General features: G+C 32.4%; 1 protein-coding gene across 6 annotated transcripts in view; it reads right to left on the bottom strand.

The window, feature by feature from the left end:
* LOC114338523 (titin) overlaps window positions 1-19,531 on the bottom strand; it is a 751,244-nt gene that overhangs the window by 675,722 nt on the left and 55,991 nt on the right. For all 6 annotated transcript variants that reach the window (XM_050662823.1, XM_050662825.1, XM_050662826.1 and 3 more), the window contains exon 3: window positions 8,854-9,052. In XM_050662823.1, coding sequence (XP_050518780.1) covers window positions 8,854-9,052 — 199 coding nt within the window. The remainder of the gene's footprint in view (window positions 1-8,853; window positions 9,053-19,531) is intronic.

Below are 19,531 nucleotides of genomic sequence, written 5' to 3'. Positions count from 1 at the left end.
TTTTGTCCAAAACAATTTGTTAGGATTATTTGTCCGGGATTTTTTGTGGGGATTTTTTGTCCGGGATTATTTGTCCGGGGATTATTTGTCCGGACTCCTGCCAAACAGTTATTAAAATAGCATCAAAATAGGAGACATTGCCCTAAATATTCGCAGACTGGTTCTCCCACACAACGAATCGTCATATCAAATTAATATTTCCTCAACCGTTAACACATGATATTGTAGCCATAAAAAATCTTGGCTTCAATTATTAGCGTCCCCGATTTCCTTTTTGCTGATGGCCCATGAGATGAGTATTCCCACATTCTTAACTTTCGAGACCAAACCTATGTTTCTTCTACTACAGCCGAAGCTAGAACAAAAAATCCCCGGACAAATATTCCCGGACACAAAATCCCCACAATTTTTTTTGACAAATTATCCCCACAAATAATCCCGGACAAAAAATCTCAGGAAATATTTGCTACCGAATAGTTCTCTAAAATTTTTTCCGTGAATGCAATCGACGCAAATGTTTTTCAGCCTCAGTGCATGAAAGTTATAGCAATCGCCATGAAACCAGTTTTCGGCACGAAAATAATGATTAGCAATTAAAATTAAGCATGAATTGTAATTTCGATTACCAAATTTCCAATTCCAATTGTGAGTTATTTCAAAAATCGTGAAAGATATGGGGAATAAGCTAAGGCTGTGGGAATCATGTTGTATTTATTGCCTATTCGTGATAATAACTGCTGGTCCTGAAAACGATAATTTTGATTGTAATGCAAAAATTTCTGTTCCTTTTTGTTAATGTAACGTCAAAAATATTTAGTCATCATCATCATCAATGACATTATAACTCTTCTATTCTAGAGTCTTTACCGCGTTTACTATTGCCTTCCATGTTTGTCGGTCCTGTGCCACTATTTCCCATTGTTTCACTCCCATTTTCTCCAGGTCTTCTCTGACTGCAACTTTCTACCTCTTTCTAAGCCATCCTACAGACCTTATCCCTACCTTTTTCTAGGCCGTCCTACAGACCTTATACCATCTGGCCTCTACCCGAGCAGCGATGTCTGGTTTGATTTATGGATAAATTCTTAAAGTTTTTTATGCACACAGATCCTCAATTACGTTTTTTAAAAACCGGATATCGAATAGTAATGCCCGTAACTTAATTTATTCCCAAAATCACCAGAAAAGTCAAAATAATCGAAAAGCTTTGTATAACTTTCCTGGCGATGCGTGGAATGGATTTTTTGCATTAGTATAATAAAGATTATCGTTTTCAGTACCAGCAGTTATCATCACAACAATGACAACGTTTTGAACAGAGTTATTCAAAGCAGAATGAACAAAAGATTTAAGAAAATAAATGATTTCCACAGCCTTAGCTTATTCCTCATATCTTCCACCATTCACGGGAAAACTTTTAGAGAACTATTCGGCAGCAAACATTTCTTGGGGATTTTTTGTCCGGGATTTTTTGTGGGAATATTTTGTCCAAAAAAATTTGTGGGGATTTTTTGTCTGGGATTTTTTGTGGGGATTTTTTGTCCGGGGATTATTTGTCCGGGGATTATTTGTGGGGATTATTTGTGGGGATTTTTTGCGGGGATTTTTTGCGGGGATTTTTGTCCGGGGATTTTTTGTCCAGGGATAATTTGTGGGGATTTTTTGTCCGGGATTATTGTCCGGACCGCGATCAGTGTTTTATCTGTAAAAAAACAGGACACAACGCCTAGAATTGCGCTAATCCTCCATCATTTAATTTAATATAAATTTCACAATTAAATTCTAACCATCCATGATCACTACCGTTTTACTAGTTAACACACAGTCGATAGACACTTGTAGACTTTTTGTTATCTACTAGTAGAAGATTGTGTTCATGGATGGCTCAGGATTATTCAGGTCCCTATCACAGATACTTCACAACATGACACAATTATTATTGTACAAAAACCAGCCCTCATACGAGGTCGCTCGGAAGTGTCGACTGTTAGCATGCTTGCACCCATTTCATCTGGCAGTCAGATACAGAATGACAAAACAAAAGAACAGGAAGAAACAGTTGACAAACGTACCTATAGAAATCGGTTTAACTGAACAAATTAAAAAAGCCAATAAAAGAAGCCTACAATCATGCACCAGATGCATTCATACTTCCACAAAATAATTTGATAGCTTTCCTTGATAACATCTTCGGAAAAACGATCCTTATACAGAAGCATTAAAATTTAACGAATGATACAACGATCTCTGCTCTAAAATTTACAATTTTTGTACCAATTTCTCCAAGAAAGGTCAATAAGATATCGCATAACACGTAAAAATAAAAAATAAATCTCAGATTGCTACCTTGACTTTCTCTGCTTACAAGAGACTAGTTTCAATGCAACATACAACCCCTATCTTAAAAACTACTCTAGCTTCTATAACAGCGGATTCTTCCTTTTCATTTCAATGATGTTTTTTACCAACACTATTTGTTAAACACAATCCTAAAAACTGTAGCAGTAAGTCCATGGTGTCCCAACCAAATTGTCATATGCATATATTCCTCCTAACTATATTCTCTCCAGATCTGAAGTTTCACATCTCATTAGCCAACTTCAAGCTACATTCATATCTACTTGTTGGAGATTACGACGCCCGTATACAGGGTGAGTCATGAGGAACTGTACATACTCCTACCTCGTATAGAGGCTCCTATGGGGAATAACAAATGACCATTAAAAAGTGTCTGCTCCCATTGTTTAATAACATACAGGGCGAGTTTCGCAAATAACTTTTATTACAAAAATTAATTTTTTTTGAACAAATATTTAATTTATGTTACCACCCAATTAACTGATTTATACAAGCTAGAAAAAAATCAGGCCCGGAGTTAAAAAATTAGTTCGGTTTAGTCTTAGAAAAAATTTCACCCTGTATATGCTTTTTGAAAACTCTAATATGAATTTTACAAATTAGACAAATAGGCAATTAAAATGGCATATTTATTTTTTCCCCACACGATTACTTAATTTTTTTATAAAAAAATCAAATTTGACTATGAATAATTAAAAGTTTGGTAAAGTGAACCATATTTACTAGAAACCAGATTTAAAAAAATTAACTTTTATTACAAAAATTAATTTTTTTTAACAAATATTTAATTTATGTTACCACCCAATCAACTGATTTATTCAAACTAAAAAAAATCAGGCCCGGATTTAAAAAATTAGTTCGTTTTGGTCTTAGAAAAAATTTCACCCTGTATACGCTTTCTGAAATGTCTAATATGAATTTTACAAATTAGACAAATAGGTAATTAAAATGGCATATTTATTTTTTCCCCACACGATTACTTAATTTTTTATTAAAAAATCAAATTTGTCAAAATCGGAATTTTAACCTAAAAATAAAAAAAAATGAAATCACGGTTTAACTCGCTACAACTCTGTTCCATTTTAATATTTTTTTTTTCTGAAATTTTTACAGCACATATCTCTTACCATTGTGAAGACTATGAAAATTGTTGTAGACTTTCAGTCTTCTCATAAAAGTTATGAATTTTTAAAAATAAAAGGTGAATTGCAAAGTTAAATCGCATAAATTAAGTGAAAAAATTTAAAATTTATCTATTTGATCACGTCTATGTTAAACTATAGAATCCAAAGAGAAGTATTATGGGTTTTAGATCTAGACGTGGTATAGAAGAAAAAATGGTGAAGCTGTTAATTTTAAGAAAAACGTTTAATTTTTTATTTTTATGGTAAAATTCCGATTTTGACAAATTTGATTTTTTAATAAAAAATTAAGTAATCGTGTGGGGAAAAAAATTAATACGCCATTTTAATTGTCTATTTGTCTAATTTGTAAAATTCATACTAGAGTTTTCAAAAAGCGTATGCAGGGTGAAATTTTTTCTAAGACCAAAACGAACTAATTTTTTAAATAGGGGCCTGATTTTTTTCTTGTTTGAATAAATCAGTTGGTTGGGTGGTAACATAAATTAAATATTTGTTCAAAAAAAATTAATTTTTGTAATAAAAGTTAATTTTTTTAAATCTGGTTTCTAGTAAATATGGTTCACTTTACCAAACTTTAAATTATTTGTCAAATTTATATAGTCGTATTTACATGTCAAATTTGATTTTTTATAAAAAATTAAGTAATCATGTGGGAAAAAAATAGATATGCCATTTTAATTGCCTATTTGTCCAATTTGTAAAATTCATATTAGAGTATTCAAAAAGCGTATACAGGGTGGAATTTTTTGTAAGACTAAAACGAACTAATTTTTTAAATCCGGGCCTGATTTTTTCTAGCTTGTATAAATCAGTTGATTGGGTGATAACATATTGATTAGATCTATTTTGACGTCTATAAACTAGGGAAAATCCCCAAAAACCCCCAAAAAACAGTTTTTTAGATTTTTGCAGGTTGCGAACCTTACGGAAAAATCTGAAAAAAATTAAAAACATAGTGTTTGATAAAATACACTGCATATAAAAAAAATTAGACCTCCAGCCCCCTCCAAAAAAAAGTTATACCCGCTTTTTTCCAAAATTTTTTTTTAATCCGATTAATAACGGATTATGAAAACAAATTTGATTTTTTATAAAAAATGAAGTAATCATGTGGGAAAAAATAGATATGCCATTTTAATTGCCTATTTGTCTAATTTGTAAAATTCATATTAGAGTTTTCAAAAAGCGTATACAGGGTGAAATTTGTTCTAAGACTAAAACGAACTAATTTTTTAAATCCGGGCCTGATTCTTTTCTAGCTTGTATAAATCAGTTGATTGGGTGGTAACATAAATTAAATATTTGTTCAAAAAAAATTAATTTTTGTAATAAAAGTTATTTTTTTTTAAATCTACGGTTCACTTTACCAAACTTTTAATTCATAGTCAAATTTGATTTTTTTATAAAAAATTAAGTAATCGTGTGGGGAAAAAAATAAATATGTCATTTTAATTGCTTATTTGTCTCATTTGTAAAATTCATATTATAGTTTTCAAAAAGCGTATACAGGGTGAAATTTTTTCTAAGACCCAAACGAACTAATTTTTTTGAAGCCGGACCTGATTTTTTTCAAGTTTGAATAAATCAGTTGATTAGGTGGTAACAGTGTAATGATTGACCAAAATAAGAGACACATCGATCTAACCGTTCAAAAATTATGACGAATACAAATTTCTGTCAAAATGCGAAACTCGCCCTGTATATTATTAAACAATGGGAGCAGACACTTTTTAATGGTCATTTGTTATTCCCCATAGGAGCCTCTATACGAGGTAGGGGTATGTACAGTTCCTCATGACTCACCCTGTATAAGGATCTAAAAATTACGTTTTCTAGAGGTAATAATTATTGTGTATGTTATCATTAAGTGTGATATTAACCTTTTAAACAGAAAATAACACATATTTTGAAAACCATTCTGGATCCTTCTCTTCAATTGGCCTGAGCATTAGTGGTCCTAAAACAGCTCCTCGTTTTATCTGGTACACGCGCGACAGTCTCTATCATAACACTACGGTTGTCGTAGTATGATGGTCTCTATGACAGCAATCACTTTCCTATCTCCATCATCAATAATGAAATTAAATCATCTTTTAAATATCTCAACAGTTAACTGGGAACTATTAGCCCAGTAAATAAACGGAGAATTCGGGGATACCGTGTAATTTTCAGGGGCAACTCCGAATTGCAAGAAAATTTGGATTTAGGTTGCTGGTTGCTTTTACTTGGGGGGTGACACTCACCCCTTCTCGGGGGTGAAAAAACATAAGTTCACGATAAGACCGGAAATGGATGAATTTACTGATTTTAAGTAACTTTTGTTCTATAGAGTTTTTTACTTAAGTCAATACTTTTCGAGTTATTTGCCATTGAAAATGTTGATTTTTCGACAAAAAAACTACGTTTTCAGACAGTTTTTTGCAAATAAGTCAAAAAGTAAATATTTTATCGAAAAAAATATCCTTTGCAAAAGTGTAGCTTATAAAAAACCCAAAAAATGGTGTATCAGTTAAGTCTATCAATCAAATAAAAATAAAGTTGTAGCTCATGAAAAATACGTTTTTATTCATCTAATTCCAAATCGAATATTTCAAGGTGAAATCACCGAAAAATTAAGCACTTTTCGGGAAAAACCCATTTAAACTTTTTTTAAAGTATTTATAAAAAGCTTTGTTTTAATTGTTAACAAAAGTTTTAGCATTAAAAATAAGCGAGTTACGCTCAAAATAAAGTTGGCCCTCTTTTTTTGTAAAAAATCATGAAAATCTCGCCGTGTTTAGCTCCCAAAATGAAATTAATCGCTACCGCTTTACAAGCAATTTACTTACCTATTTATTTTTTATATGATCTGTCAGTCTCGCCAGTTTAAAGTGTTTATTTTTGAAAGGGTTATAATTGAGAAAGCTTAAATGGGTCACTAATCACGAGTGTATGCAAATTTTGAACAGCCATATCTTAACCAATTTTTGTCTTACGGAGAAACAAAATGAAACTAGCATATGTATAATAGCAAAACCTACATTTTTTTACTTTTTAAGATTTTTCTTAGCACTAATACTTTTAAGTTATTTTGAAAAAATGAAATTTTTCAAAAATTCTTTTTTTACTATAAAACCAAATGTTTTCAAAAATAAGCACTTCAAACCAATCAAACTTACAGATCATATAAACAATAAACATACAGTTAAAATAGATGGTAAAGCCAAACGATTAATTTCATTTAGGGTGCCAAATAGAGGGAGGTTTTCACGATTTTTTTTACCAAAAAAAAAGGGGCCAACTTTTTTTTCAGTGTAACTCTTTTATTTTTGATGCTGTAAACTTTTGTAAAAAATAAATAATAAGCTTTTTTCGATACGTTAAAAATGTTAGTAAGGCTTTCCCGAAAAACGCTTCTTTCTTCGGTGATTTCGCGTTGAATTATTCTATTTGGAATTAGATGAATAAGAACGTATTTTTCATGAGCTACAACTTGGCTTCTACTCAATTTGTAGACTTTACTGGTACACCATTTTTTTCGTTTTTTTATAGGCTACACTTTTGTTGAAAATATTTTTTTCGATAAAATATTTACTTTTTGAGTTATTTGGAAAAAACGGTGTGAAAACGTAGTTTTTTTGTCGAAAAATCAACATTTTAAATCGCGAATAACTCGAAAAGTATTAACTTACGTAAAAAACTTAAAAGAACAAAAGGTGCTTAAAATAAGTCAATTTAGCCATTTCCGGCCTTATTTTAAACACGCGTTTTTTACCCCCCGAGAAGGAGTAAATGTCACCCCCCAAGTAAAAGCAACCAACGGCACAAATTCAACTTTGAAGTGCAGGGTAAGTAGAACCTAAATCCAAATTTTCATGCAATTCGGAGTTGCCCCTGGAAATTACACTCCAAAACGGTCACAGCTTTTAACATATTTAATAACATTTTGGTCTATATTCAGCATAGCTTTTAACAATACTGCAGGGTGTAACGAAAATACAGGTCATAAATTTAATCCCATATTCTGGGACCAAAAATAGTTTGATTGAACCTAACTTACCTTAGTACAAATGTGCATATAAAAAAAGTTACATCCCTTTGAAGTTACAAAATGAAAATCGATTTTTTCCAATATATCGAAAACTATTAAAGATTTTTTATTGAAAATGAACATATGGCATTCTTATGACAGTAGCATCTTAAGAAAAAATTATAGTGAAATTTGGACACCCTATAAAAATTTTATGGGGGTTTAATTCCTTTAAACCCCCCAAACTTTTGTGTACGTTCCAATTAAATTATTATTGTAGTACCATTACTTAAACACAATATTTTTAAAACTTTTTTGGCTCTTAGTACTTTTTCGAAAAGTCAGTTTTTATCGAGATATTTTGAATATTTGTCAAATCCACCACATATTTGTATATGGTTAAGTACGATTATGGAGACTTGGTAATAATATGAAAATTTATGTATGATTTCCATTTTTAGGTATATTTTGAACCGTATTAAAAGAGAAGCTATATCTCGATAAAAGGTGCCTTGTCGAAAAAATACAAAGAGGCAAAAAATTTTTAAAAACATTGTGTTTAACTAATGGTATCGCAGTAATAGTTTAATTGGAGCGTACACAAACATTTGGGGGGTTTAAAGGAACAAAACCCCCATAAAATTTTTATTTAAACATATTAAAAAAGAAGCCGCAACTCGATAAAAACTGCCTTATCGAAAAAATATTAAGAGCCAAAAAAGTTTTAAAAATATTGAATTTAACTAATGGTACCACAATAATGATTTAATTGGAACGTACAGAAAAGTTTGGGGGGGGTTTAAGGGAACAAAACCCCCATAAAATTTTTATGGGGAGTACAAATTTCATTGTAATTTTTTTTAAGATGCCCCTGCCATAAGAATGCCACATATCTATTTTCATTAAAAAATCTCTAATAGTTTTCGATATATTCGAAAATATCGATTTTCATTTTGTAACTTCAAAGGGCTATAACTTTTTTTATGTGCATATTTGTACTAAGTTAAGTTAAGTTCATTCGAACTATTTTTGGTCCCAGAATATGCGATTTAATTTATGACCTGTATTTTTGTTACACCCTGTATAATACAGTGCAATATTCAATCTAATATAATTCAACGTATTTATCTTTATAATTCTTAATTGATGGATTTAAACATAAGATACTGATCTGCATATTATACTTGCATTGAGTCTTGTTATATGTTGCAAAAAGTGGATTTAATTAGATACCCTGAACAGACTTGAACTGTTTTGAATGATATTAATATTTACAAAATTACGAAATCAAAATTTTGTTACGATTTGTTTAACTTTACTGTTTGCAATCAATATGCTTACCTGTTTATCGTTTGATGAGGAAGTACAATTCTCAACTCTTTGCTTGTCCCAAAAAGCATCAGGTCTGAGAACTACCAACTTGGATAGTTCTTCCGGTACGAAGACTGCATTGACTTGCCGAATAACTGACCTTGCAACTTTCCAAGGTCCTTTTCTGGCATCGATTAAAACCGTTAATCCTCTCGATCGACTAGTTTTGCTGTAACAAATTATTTGTATCAAGAATTTGCAATAACTGTTTAGTCCATGCTGTGAGGCGACTCCCGGGTGAAAAAATTTCTGATTCGGGTTTCCTTGCGGATTCTTGTTCAAAAATGCCCCCTTTATAGTCTAAGAGCTAGTGAACCCTCCGACTAACGGTCGTCCTGTAAGGCTAGAAATTTGTCTAGTGATAATTCATAGCACACCAAGGCTAAAAACCATGACCTGGCAGGCATCAGCCGTGCACGTGTATCTACCAGGTGAATCGAAAAGTGCATAGTTTAGGGGTAAAATAAACTTTCTCCTGTAAGGTTTAAATTTAAGTATGTGTTTCAGTAAGTCATTTAGAAGAAATGTGTACAACGACAGGCGATTCTGAAGAGCATAAGACCTTGTCAGGCGAGGGGAAAGATTAGATGTGTTTCCTAAAATAATTTTTTTTTGCATCGAAAAATTTTTTTTTAGGTTTTTTTATATCATTCCAAACAGAAAAGGTCTTTAGTGATTTTTCTCTTAAGTTAATAGTTTTTGTTATATATATATATATATATATATATATATATATATATATATAGTGGCTAAACACCCCTTTAGGGGTTACGCCGCTTACGCTCTCTAGATCTATGTTTTGAGGTAGATCAGTCCTCATGTTCGTTATTTAATTTTCTCTGTTATTTTTCTCCACTCTTTCCTGTCTCTGGTTTTCCCTTTCCAATGTCGTATGCCCGCATTGTTGAGATCACTTACTACTTCTTGTAACCATGTAGATCTTGGTCTTCCACGTCTTCTTTTGCCAGCTGGTGTCCATTCCAATATTGAGTATATCGTCGTAGTTGATCCGGATCTCCATATGTGTCCTAGCCATTTTGCTCTTTGCTGTTTTATTTTACATACTATATCCTCCTCAATTTCTTCCAGTAACTCAAGGTTCGTTCTTTGTCTAAATTCATTGTCATTTATTTTTATTGGTCCTAATATTGCTCTTAGTATTTTTCTTTCTTGTATTCTAAGGTTTTCCTCTTGTTTTTTTGTCATGCTAAGAGTTTCGGCTGCATACATCATCGTCGGTCGAATTATTGTTTTGTATACTTTAATTTTTGATTTCTTACTCAATAACTTATTTTTAAGTAATTTTTTATTTGCATGGAAGCTCTTATTTGCTGTAATAATCCTTTCTTTGATTTCGGTTTCTCTTTCTCCATTGTTTGTTATTAATATTCCTAAATATTTAAATTTTTCGACTTCTTCAAAAGTGTATTCTCCTACTCTAACCTTTCTGTTTTCAAAGTTTTTGTCAAATCTCATTATTTTGGTTTTCTCTTAGTTTATTTTTAATCCCATTACTTTTCCTTCTGTTACCATTTCGTTTAACATTCGTTCCATTGTTTTTCTATTTTTTGTTATTAGCACAATATCATCAGCGTATGCTATTATTTGTCCTTCTCTCGTTCGGAGGGTGCCTTTGTTGATCTTCCTGACGACGTATTCTAGGGCAAGATTAAACAGAGTTGCTGATAATGAATCTCCTTGTCTCACCCCTTTATTGATGACAAATTCTTCTGTGTCGCCTACTTGAGTTTTTATACTAACTACAGTTCTACTCATTGTCATTTGTATTAATCTTCTTAATTTATGTTGTATTCCCATTTCTTTCAGAGCTACCATTAGTTTTGATCTATTTATTGTATCAAATGCTTGTCGAAAATCTATAAAAAGCAGTTCAATTTCTATTTTATATCCATGAGCTTTTTCCATAATTTGTTTAACTGTATGTATGGCATCTGTTGTAGACTTTCCCTTAACAAATCCGCATTGATAGTGTCCTATGATATTCGTGGTAGCTTCGGTCAGTCTTCGTTGTATTAAGGCGGACATGATTTTATATGCTGTGTTTAATAGCGTCAGTCCTCTGTAGTTTTTACACATCTGTTGATCTCCTTTTTTATGAATCGTGATAATTTGTCCTTTGTACCATTCTTCCGGCATTTTTTCTTCGTCCCATATGTCTTTTATTAAATTGTATAATCTATCTTTTAATTCTTCACCACCATATTTTATAAGCTCCATATTGATACAGTCCGATCCTGAGGCTTTACCATTACGGCTGCTATTAATAATTTCCTCAACTTCCTCTTTTGTTGGTATTTGTAGCTGGTTTCCTAACATCATTGTCTCTTCTCCTCTGTTTTCATTTAGGTCTTGATCTTGTTGTTCTGTTAATAATTCTTTAAAATAGTTAGTCCAAATTTCTTTATACTCTTCATCGTTTTCTGATACTTTTCCATTTTTATCTTTTATGCTTTTTATCTTTCCTTTAAACGTTTTGTTCTGCTCACTAATTTTCTTATAGAATTCTTTTGTGTTTCTGTTCTTACTCTCTTTTTCTATTTCTTTTATCTTATCATCCAACCACTCACGTCTAATTTTCCTTATTTTTTTCTTACATGCATGCCTTATTATATTGTATTCTTCCCTATAATCCTGTCTATTTGTTCTTATCCGCATTTGTCTCATTTCTACCTTCTTTTTTAACATTTTATGGCATTCTTCATTATACCATTCTTGTCTTTTTTTGTTTCTTTTTATCCCTACGTGTACTTCCGCTGTTTCATTTATACATTTTTTTATATTTCTCCATTCTGTTTCTATATCCTTTGTAGGTTTAGATTGTTCCTTCAGTTTTTTGTTCATGTCATCAGCATATTTAATCCTTATGTCTGGAGTATTCAGTTTTTCTACGTGCCATTTATTTTTTGTTGTCGTGTTTTTTAGTGTTCTTTTGACTTTTTGTCTTACTTTTGCAGTCACCATAAAATGGTCTGTGTCTGCATGTGCACCTCTGTAGGACCTCACGTCTGTTACCGATGTTTGCTTCCTTCTTGTAATCAGAATATGGTCTATTTGTGACCATGTTTTTTGGTCTGGGGAAATCCACGTCACTTTATGGTATTTGGGATGTTCGAATTTTGTACTAACGATAATCATATTGGTACTAGATGCTAGATTACATAATCGTTGGCCATTGTCGTTAGTTTTTTCGTGTATTGTGTGCTTACCTGCTACTTGGTTAATGTAGTCTTCCTTACCTATTTGGGCATTAAAATCTCCCATTACCAGTATTGTGTCTTCTCTAGGTAACTTCTCCATTTCTCGTTCGAGTTCCTCATACAATTTGTCTTTTTCCTCCGCAGTAGCACTTTCAGTTGGGGCATATACGTTTATGATTGATATATTAAATGGTTTGGCGTTAATTCTCAGGTAAGCCATACGTTCATTTATTGGTTTAAATTGCATAATGTTATTTTTTATTTTTCCCATAATTATGAAAGCAACTCCATATTGACCTTGTTTTTCATGTCCCGAGTACTGTAGTGTGTAGTTTTTTCTATTTATTTCTCCTTGACCTGCCCATCTGATTTCTTGAATCACTGCAATATCAATTTGGTATCTTTCTAGTTCTGAGACGATATCCTGCATTTTTCCTGGTTCAAGCATTGTTCTGATGTTCCACGTACTTATTTTTAGTTGATCACATTTTTTCGGTTTTTTATTATATTTTTTTGTGTTCGTATGTTTTATTTTATCTAATCTGATCAGGTCCTTTTCCTTTGCCATTTTCGTGTCCGTTTTTTGTGTTGTATCCAATATTTGTTTTTTTATCAGTTTTTTGGCGTGTCCTGCTTTGCCCTTTCCAGTTCATTCTTCTCTTTGTTCCATTTCCATTCAGTCCCGTCAATAATTAATTTTTGATAACCTACTCTAGTGTTCTTACCGTTTTCTTTTTGAAATTTTGCAATTCTCCGTATTTCTTGTTGTATTTTCATCTCTTCTTGCGTTAGATCGTTATTGATATATATTTCCGGCTTTGAATTCCTTAGTTTGTTTTTGTTCTTCATAATTTTTATTTTTTCATTTTTGTTTTTTAGTTTTACAAGACATGTTTTGTCCCCTATTTTATAAGCTTCTTCTATTTCTACTTTAATACCTAATTCTCTTTCCACGAAATCTGCCATAACCTCATTGACTACATTTGGGTTATTTGTATCCATCGGTAGACCCTGGACAATAACATTGTTAGCTTTTCTCTCTTTCTCGAACTTTTCTACCTTCATTTTCACTATCTTTAGTTCCTGTTTCATTTCATCATTTTCTTTTTGTAGTTGTTGGTTACTTTGTTTGAATTCATTTATTTCTTTTCTTAATTCTCGGAGGTCATTTCTATATTCTCGTTGTTCTTCTTTTATTCCTTTTACCTCCGATGTTAAACTTTGTGTTTGATCTGTTAAATTTTGCATCATTTTTAAAAGCTGATCAATTTTGTTTTCATCTTTCTGTTGTTTGGTTGGTGTTCTGGATAGTTTCTTGCTCTTGTTAAAAATATTGTCTGCATCTATCTCTAGACTTCTCTTTTTACTGTCTTCTGAGGTGTAATCATTATCACTATCCACCATTTTTTATGTATTTGTACTCTATATTAAAGCAAGCGATAAGCTCTAGTTCCCCAGTCGACCCGGCGAAGGCTCTAGAACTTCTCAAGCAATAATTGAGTATGACTTTAAATATATTAAAATTCTTTTTACTTCGAAATCTTGTTTACTTAGTTTATTATTAATTGATTGATTTCCTTTCTTGGATTTTTAAAACTTTTTGGAAAACCGGCAACGTCGCTTTTAATTTGATCAAGACTTGTTCTCTTATCTGTTGTCAAAAGAACTGGAATTTATAAAATGTCGTTTGTTTTGATTAACATAAAATGTTCTATAAGTTACTTATAGGCCGATTTTTGCCACTATTTTTTGCACTTTAGATAGTTTATGACCTTATACAAATGTTCGCATATAGTTAATATTTTATTTCGCACTATTACCTCAAAAATCGGAATAAACTCTGGTGAAAATGTTTAACACTTTTATTTCGCACAATGCGTTGTTGCCACTCTCTTTTGTTATATAAGCGATTGAAAATTTTAAAAATTGCGAAATCGGCCATTTTAAACCCTAAATCGGACATTTATCTAAAAACTTCAAAGTTGCCAAGGTATGTAGATATTCTTTAAACATTGATTGATGAACTCCCAAAGAGTTTTTTGCAATACAATATCGGAAACCCCTTTGTTTTTTAATTGCTAATCAAGCGGGCGCGACACTGTAGTATAAGTGAGGACGTTTGAGTTGGCATAAATTCATTATCTCGAGAATTGGCAAATTTCAAGAGAAATCCTCAGACAGGTCGATTTTTATTTTTAAATTAGGACTTTTTGGCATAAATATAATACTAGTGATGTCATCCATCTGAGCGTGATGACGTAATCGATGATTTTTTTAAAATGAGAGTAGGGGTTGTGTGATAGCTCATTTGATAGGTTATTTAATTCTCTATTCACTATATAACATTAACATAATTATTTATACAGGGTGTACAAAAAAAAATTTTTTATTAAATTAACTTTGATTAAATTTGACAAATAGAAGAAAAAATTTTTTTGTACACCCTGTATAAATAATTATGTTAATGTTTATATACTGAATAGAGAATTAAAAAACCCTTCAAATGAGCTATCACACAACCCCTACTCTTATTTAAAAAAAAATCATCGATTACGTCATCACGCCCAGATGGATGACGTCACTAGTATTATATATATGCCAAAAAGTCCTAATTCAAAAATAAAAATGGACCTGTCTGAGGATTTCTCTTGAAATTTGCCTATTCTCGAGATAATGAATTTATGCAAACTCAAACGTCCTCACTTATACTACAGTGTCGCGCCCGCTTGATTAGCAATTAAAAAAACAAAGGGGTTTTCGATATTTTATTGCAAAAAACTCTTGGGGATTTCATCAATCAATGTTTAAAGAATATCTACGTACCTTGGCAACATTGAAATTTTTAGATAAATGTCCGATTTAGGGTTAAAAATGGCCGATTTCGCAATTTTCAAAATTTTCAATCGCTTATATAACAAAAACTATTAACTTAAGAGAAAAATCACTAAAGACCTTTTCTGTTTGGAATGATTCAAAAAACCTAAAAAAACTTTGTTCGATGGAAAAAAAATAATTTTAGGAAAAACCCCTGATCTTTCCCCTTGCCTGGCAAGGTCTTATGCTCCTCAGAATCGCCTGTCATTGTACACATTTCTTCTAAATGACTTACTCAAACACATACTGAAATTTAAACCTTACAGGAGAAAGTTTATTTTACCCCCTAAATTGGCACTTTTCGATTCACCTGGTAGATACACGTGCACGGCTGATGCCTGCCAGGTCATGGTTTTTAGCCTTGGTGTGCTATGAATTATCACTAGACAAATTTCTAGCCTTACAGGACGACCGTTATACGGAGGGTTCACTAGCTCTTACGACTATTAAGCAAATCAAAAAGGCTTTTTGGGCAAAACTTGAATAAACATTTTTTTTAAACAAATTCAAAAATCACCTTTTTTGCTCCCGAAAATATTGTTTTAGAGTTTATGGGTCATTTTAATCAAAACATGTCCCTTTTATTCTTTCATTTTTAAGTTGATACTTTTAGAGTTACAAGCGATTTAAAATCGATGCGAAAGTAGGTAAGTGTTTTCCAGGCGTGAAAACTCGTATCTAAATTATTATTTTTGAGGTTGTCAAGTGCCTAAATTGAAGTTTAAACATTCAGTCTCAGGATTCTGATGAGTAATCGGGGCTTATTTCAATATAGATTGTTGTTTTTTAATTGTTAATTATGCCCGGCCAGTTAAGAATTAAGCAACCGCGCCGCAGGTCGCACTGTATGGTGCGTTTTTGTCGCACTTACACATATTTATGTACTTACGAGAACAATTCCCAACAAATACTTGACATTTATTTTATGTTATTATTACCATAGTTTTTTAAATAATTTATTTATTTATTCCATTAATTATTACCAATGTTCTAATTCAATCATATATGTAGTGCAATAAAGACGCACAATATAGAGCGAAGTGCGACGGCCCGCCGCTGTTGTCCGGTGGCTTAAAAGTCAAGTGGACGCGCATAATTAACGATTAAACAAACGGTCTACATTGAAATAAGCCCGGATTACTCATAAGAATCTTGAAATTGAATGTTTAAAGTTGAATTTAGGCGTTTCGCAACCTCAAAAATAATAATTTACACATTATAAATTTTCAAGCCTCAAAAATGCGTGTTTTCGCATTATTCATATTTTAAATTGCTTATAACTTGAAAACTATCAATTTTTTGAAGTGAAAACTTCTTTAGGGACGTTGTGCGATTTTTGAAAAGGGGAAAAAGCATTGAATTCGCGACCGTCATCGCGACGGTCATTGCGACCTTCATCGCTTATGCTATATATTATTTGTATGTACATATAAATTGTATAGAAGTATCTAAATTAAAAATAAATGTAAAACCTATTTTAGGATGGGGAAAAAGGATTTATTACGCAACCGTCATCGCGACCGTCATCTCTTCGGCGAAATAAATTTTGTACGTATCTATATTATGTGTATATATACATAAATTGTATAGAAGTATTTAAATTTAAAATAAATGTAAAACCTATTTTTGGATGGGGAAAAAGGATTTATTTCGCGACCGTCATTGCGACCGTCATCTCTTCGACGAAATAAATTTTGTACGTATATTTATTGAAGTAAAAACTTCTTTAGGGACGTTGTGCACTTTTTGGATGGGAAAATGTATTAAATTGGCGACCGTCATCGCGACCGTCATCGTTTCGAAGAAATAAATTTTTGAAGTGAAAATTTCTTTAGGGACGTTGTGCACTTTTTAGATGGGAAAAAAGTATTGAATTAGCGACCGTCATCGCTTCGGCGAAATAAATTTTTGAAGTGAAAACTTCTTTTGGGGACGTTGTGCACTTTTTAGATGGGAAAAAAGTATTGAATTAGCGACCGTCATCGCAACCGTCATCGCTTCGAAGAAATAAATTTTTGAAGTGAAAACTTCTTGAGGGACGTTGTGCACTTTTTGGATGGAAAAAAGTATTAAATTAGCGACCGTCATCGCTTCGGCGAAATAAATTTTTGAAGTGAAAACTTCTTTTGGGGACGTTGTGCACTTTTTAGATGAAGAAAAAGTATTGAATTAGCGACCGTCATCGCTTCGGCGAAATAAATTTTTAAAGTGAAAACTTCTTTAGGGACGTTGTGCACTTTTTGGATGGAAAAAGTATTAAATTAGCGACTGTCATCGCTTCGATGAAATAAATTCTTGAAGTGAAAACTCCTTGAGGGACGTTGTGCACTTTTTGGATGGGGAAAAATTATTTAAATTAGCGACCGTCATCGCTTCGGCGAAATAAATTTTTGAAGTGAAAACTTCTTTTGGGGACGTTGTGCACTTTTTAGATGTGGAAAAAGTATTGAATTAGCGACCGTCATCGCTTCGGCGAAATACATTTTTGAAGTGAAAACTTCTTTAGGGACGTTGTGCACTTTTTGGATGGGGAAAAATTATTAAATTAGCGACCGTCATCACTTCGATAAATTTTTGAAGTGAAAACTTCTTTAGGGACGTTGTGTACTTTTTGGATTGGAAAAAGTAATAAATTAGCGACCATCATCTCTTCGACGAAATAAATATTTGAAGTGAAAACTTCTTGAGTGACGTTGTGCACTTTTTGGATGGGGAAAAAGTATTAAATTAGCGACCGTCATCGCTTCGGCGAAATAAATTTTTGAAGTGAAAACTTCTTTTGGGGATGTTGTGCACTTTTTAGATGGGTAAAAAGTATTGAATTAGCGACCGTCATCGCTTCGGCGAAATAAATTTTTGAAGTGAAAACTTCTTTAGGGACGTTGTGCACTTTTTGGATGGGGAAAAATTATTAAATTAGCGACTGTCGTCACTTCGATAAATTTTTGAAGTGAAAACTTTTTTAGGGACGTTGTGCACTTTTTGGATTGGAAAAAGTAATAAATTAGCGGCCGTCATCTCTTCGACGAAATAAATATTTGAAGTAAAAACTTCTTTAGGGACGTTGTGCACTTTTTGGATGGAAAAAGTATTAAATTAGCGACCGTCATCGCTTCGATGAAATAAATTCTTGAAGTGAAAACTTCTTTAGGGACGTTGTGTACTTTTTGGATGGGAAAAAGTATTAAAGTAGCGACCGTCATTGCTTCGACAAAATAAATATTTGAAAAAAAAACTTCTTGAGGGACGTTGTGCACTTTTTGGATGGAGAAAAAGTATTAAATTAGGGAACGTCATTGCTTCGACGAAATAAATTTTTGAATTGAAAATTTCTTTAGGGACGTTGTGCACTTCTTGGATGGGGAAAAGTATTGAATTTGCGACCGTCATCACTTCGCTAAAATAAATTTTGTGCGTATATAAATTACGTATATGTATACATAAATAGCATTGGGCATACTCATCGCGTATATGATATAGGTATAGCACTTCTTTTTGGATGGGAAAAAAGCATCTTAAAGTATATTTCACGAATTTGCAACTGTTTTGGATTATTGCTAGATACTCAAGAGGCAATTGTTTACTCTACTGTAGAGCAGAATAAAGTAAAGTTAATTGCTCTAGTAGTGAAAATATGAAACAAGTAATTTCTAAATGGAATTCAAAAAATCTCTATATAATATTTTTTCTTCTCCTTCGGCTTTTTCCGGTTATGAGTTCATCGTTTTCGTTTTTCACAGCTCTCTCTTCTCCCAGTCACTTTCTCTGATGTCTCTGTCTATCATAGCAGTTCCGGAGATGCAATGTGTACAACATTAATAACTGGGTAAGAAACAGAAGAATAGAATGGTATGACCACCTAAGCCGAATAACAACAAATAGAGTAGTAAGGACAGCGAGAGACAATTCCCCAATAGGAAGACGATCAGTGGGAAGACCACGAAAACGATGGAACGACAACTTACTAGAGGCACATTGAAAAAACAGAAAGAGTCATGTCTATACAAAAAGAAGAAGAATAACATAAGGTCGTTATTGATAAATCCATCCACGATAGTGGGAGAGAAATGATAGGTTTGGATATGGACTGAGAGTAGGAGCATGGTTTCTCCTATATGGTATTAGATTAGGAAATAAACCAAGGTTGGCGTAGGCAGGGGCGCATACCTAAAGCAGATCCTTTAAGATTTAAGAGATGCTCTTTTTATGCCACTCTGTATATTTTAGATTAGAATATTCCCAAGTGTACTCAATCATCCCACATACCACTAAATGCACATTTTTCAACCACGTTACTACAAAATTAGCATAATTGTTTATTTGACAACAGAAAATGTTTAGGTAGATGTGTTTCAATGCATTTTCCTGAAAAAATGAAAGTCTTTTTATTCTCATAATGATGATCTTTACAATGTATTTCATAACCTCTATTTATACCATTTTATTTAATTGTCGTGCTTGACACGAAGGTATTTTAATGTCATTTCGTCACTTTTGTTGACATTTGGCGCGAGCAGCAGGTGCAGGAGAGCGGCAAAATTAAACTTGAACTTTGA

Source organism: Diabrotica virgifera, chromosome 9 (assembly GCF_917563875.1).
Source record: "Diabrotica virgifera virgifera chromosome 9, PGI_DIABVI_V3a".
Lineage (NCBI taxonomy): Eukaryota > Metazoa > Arthropoda > Insecta > Coleoptera > Chrysomelidae > Diabrotica > Diabrotica virgifera.
Note: the sequence above shows the minus strand (reverse complement) of the source record. Positions and strands in the feature narration are given on the sequence as shown.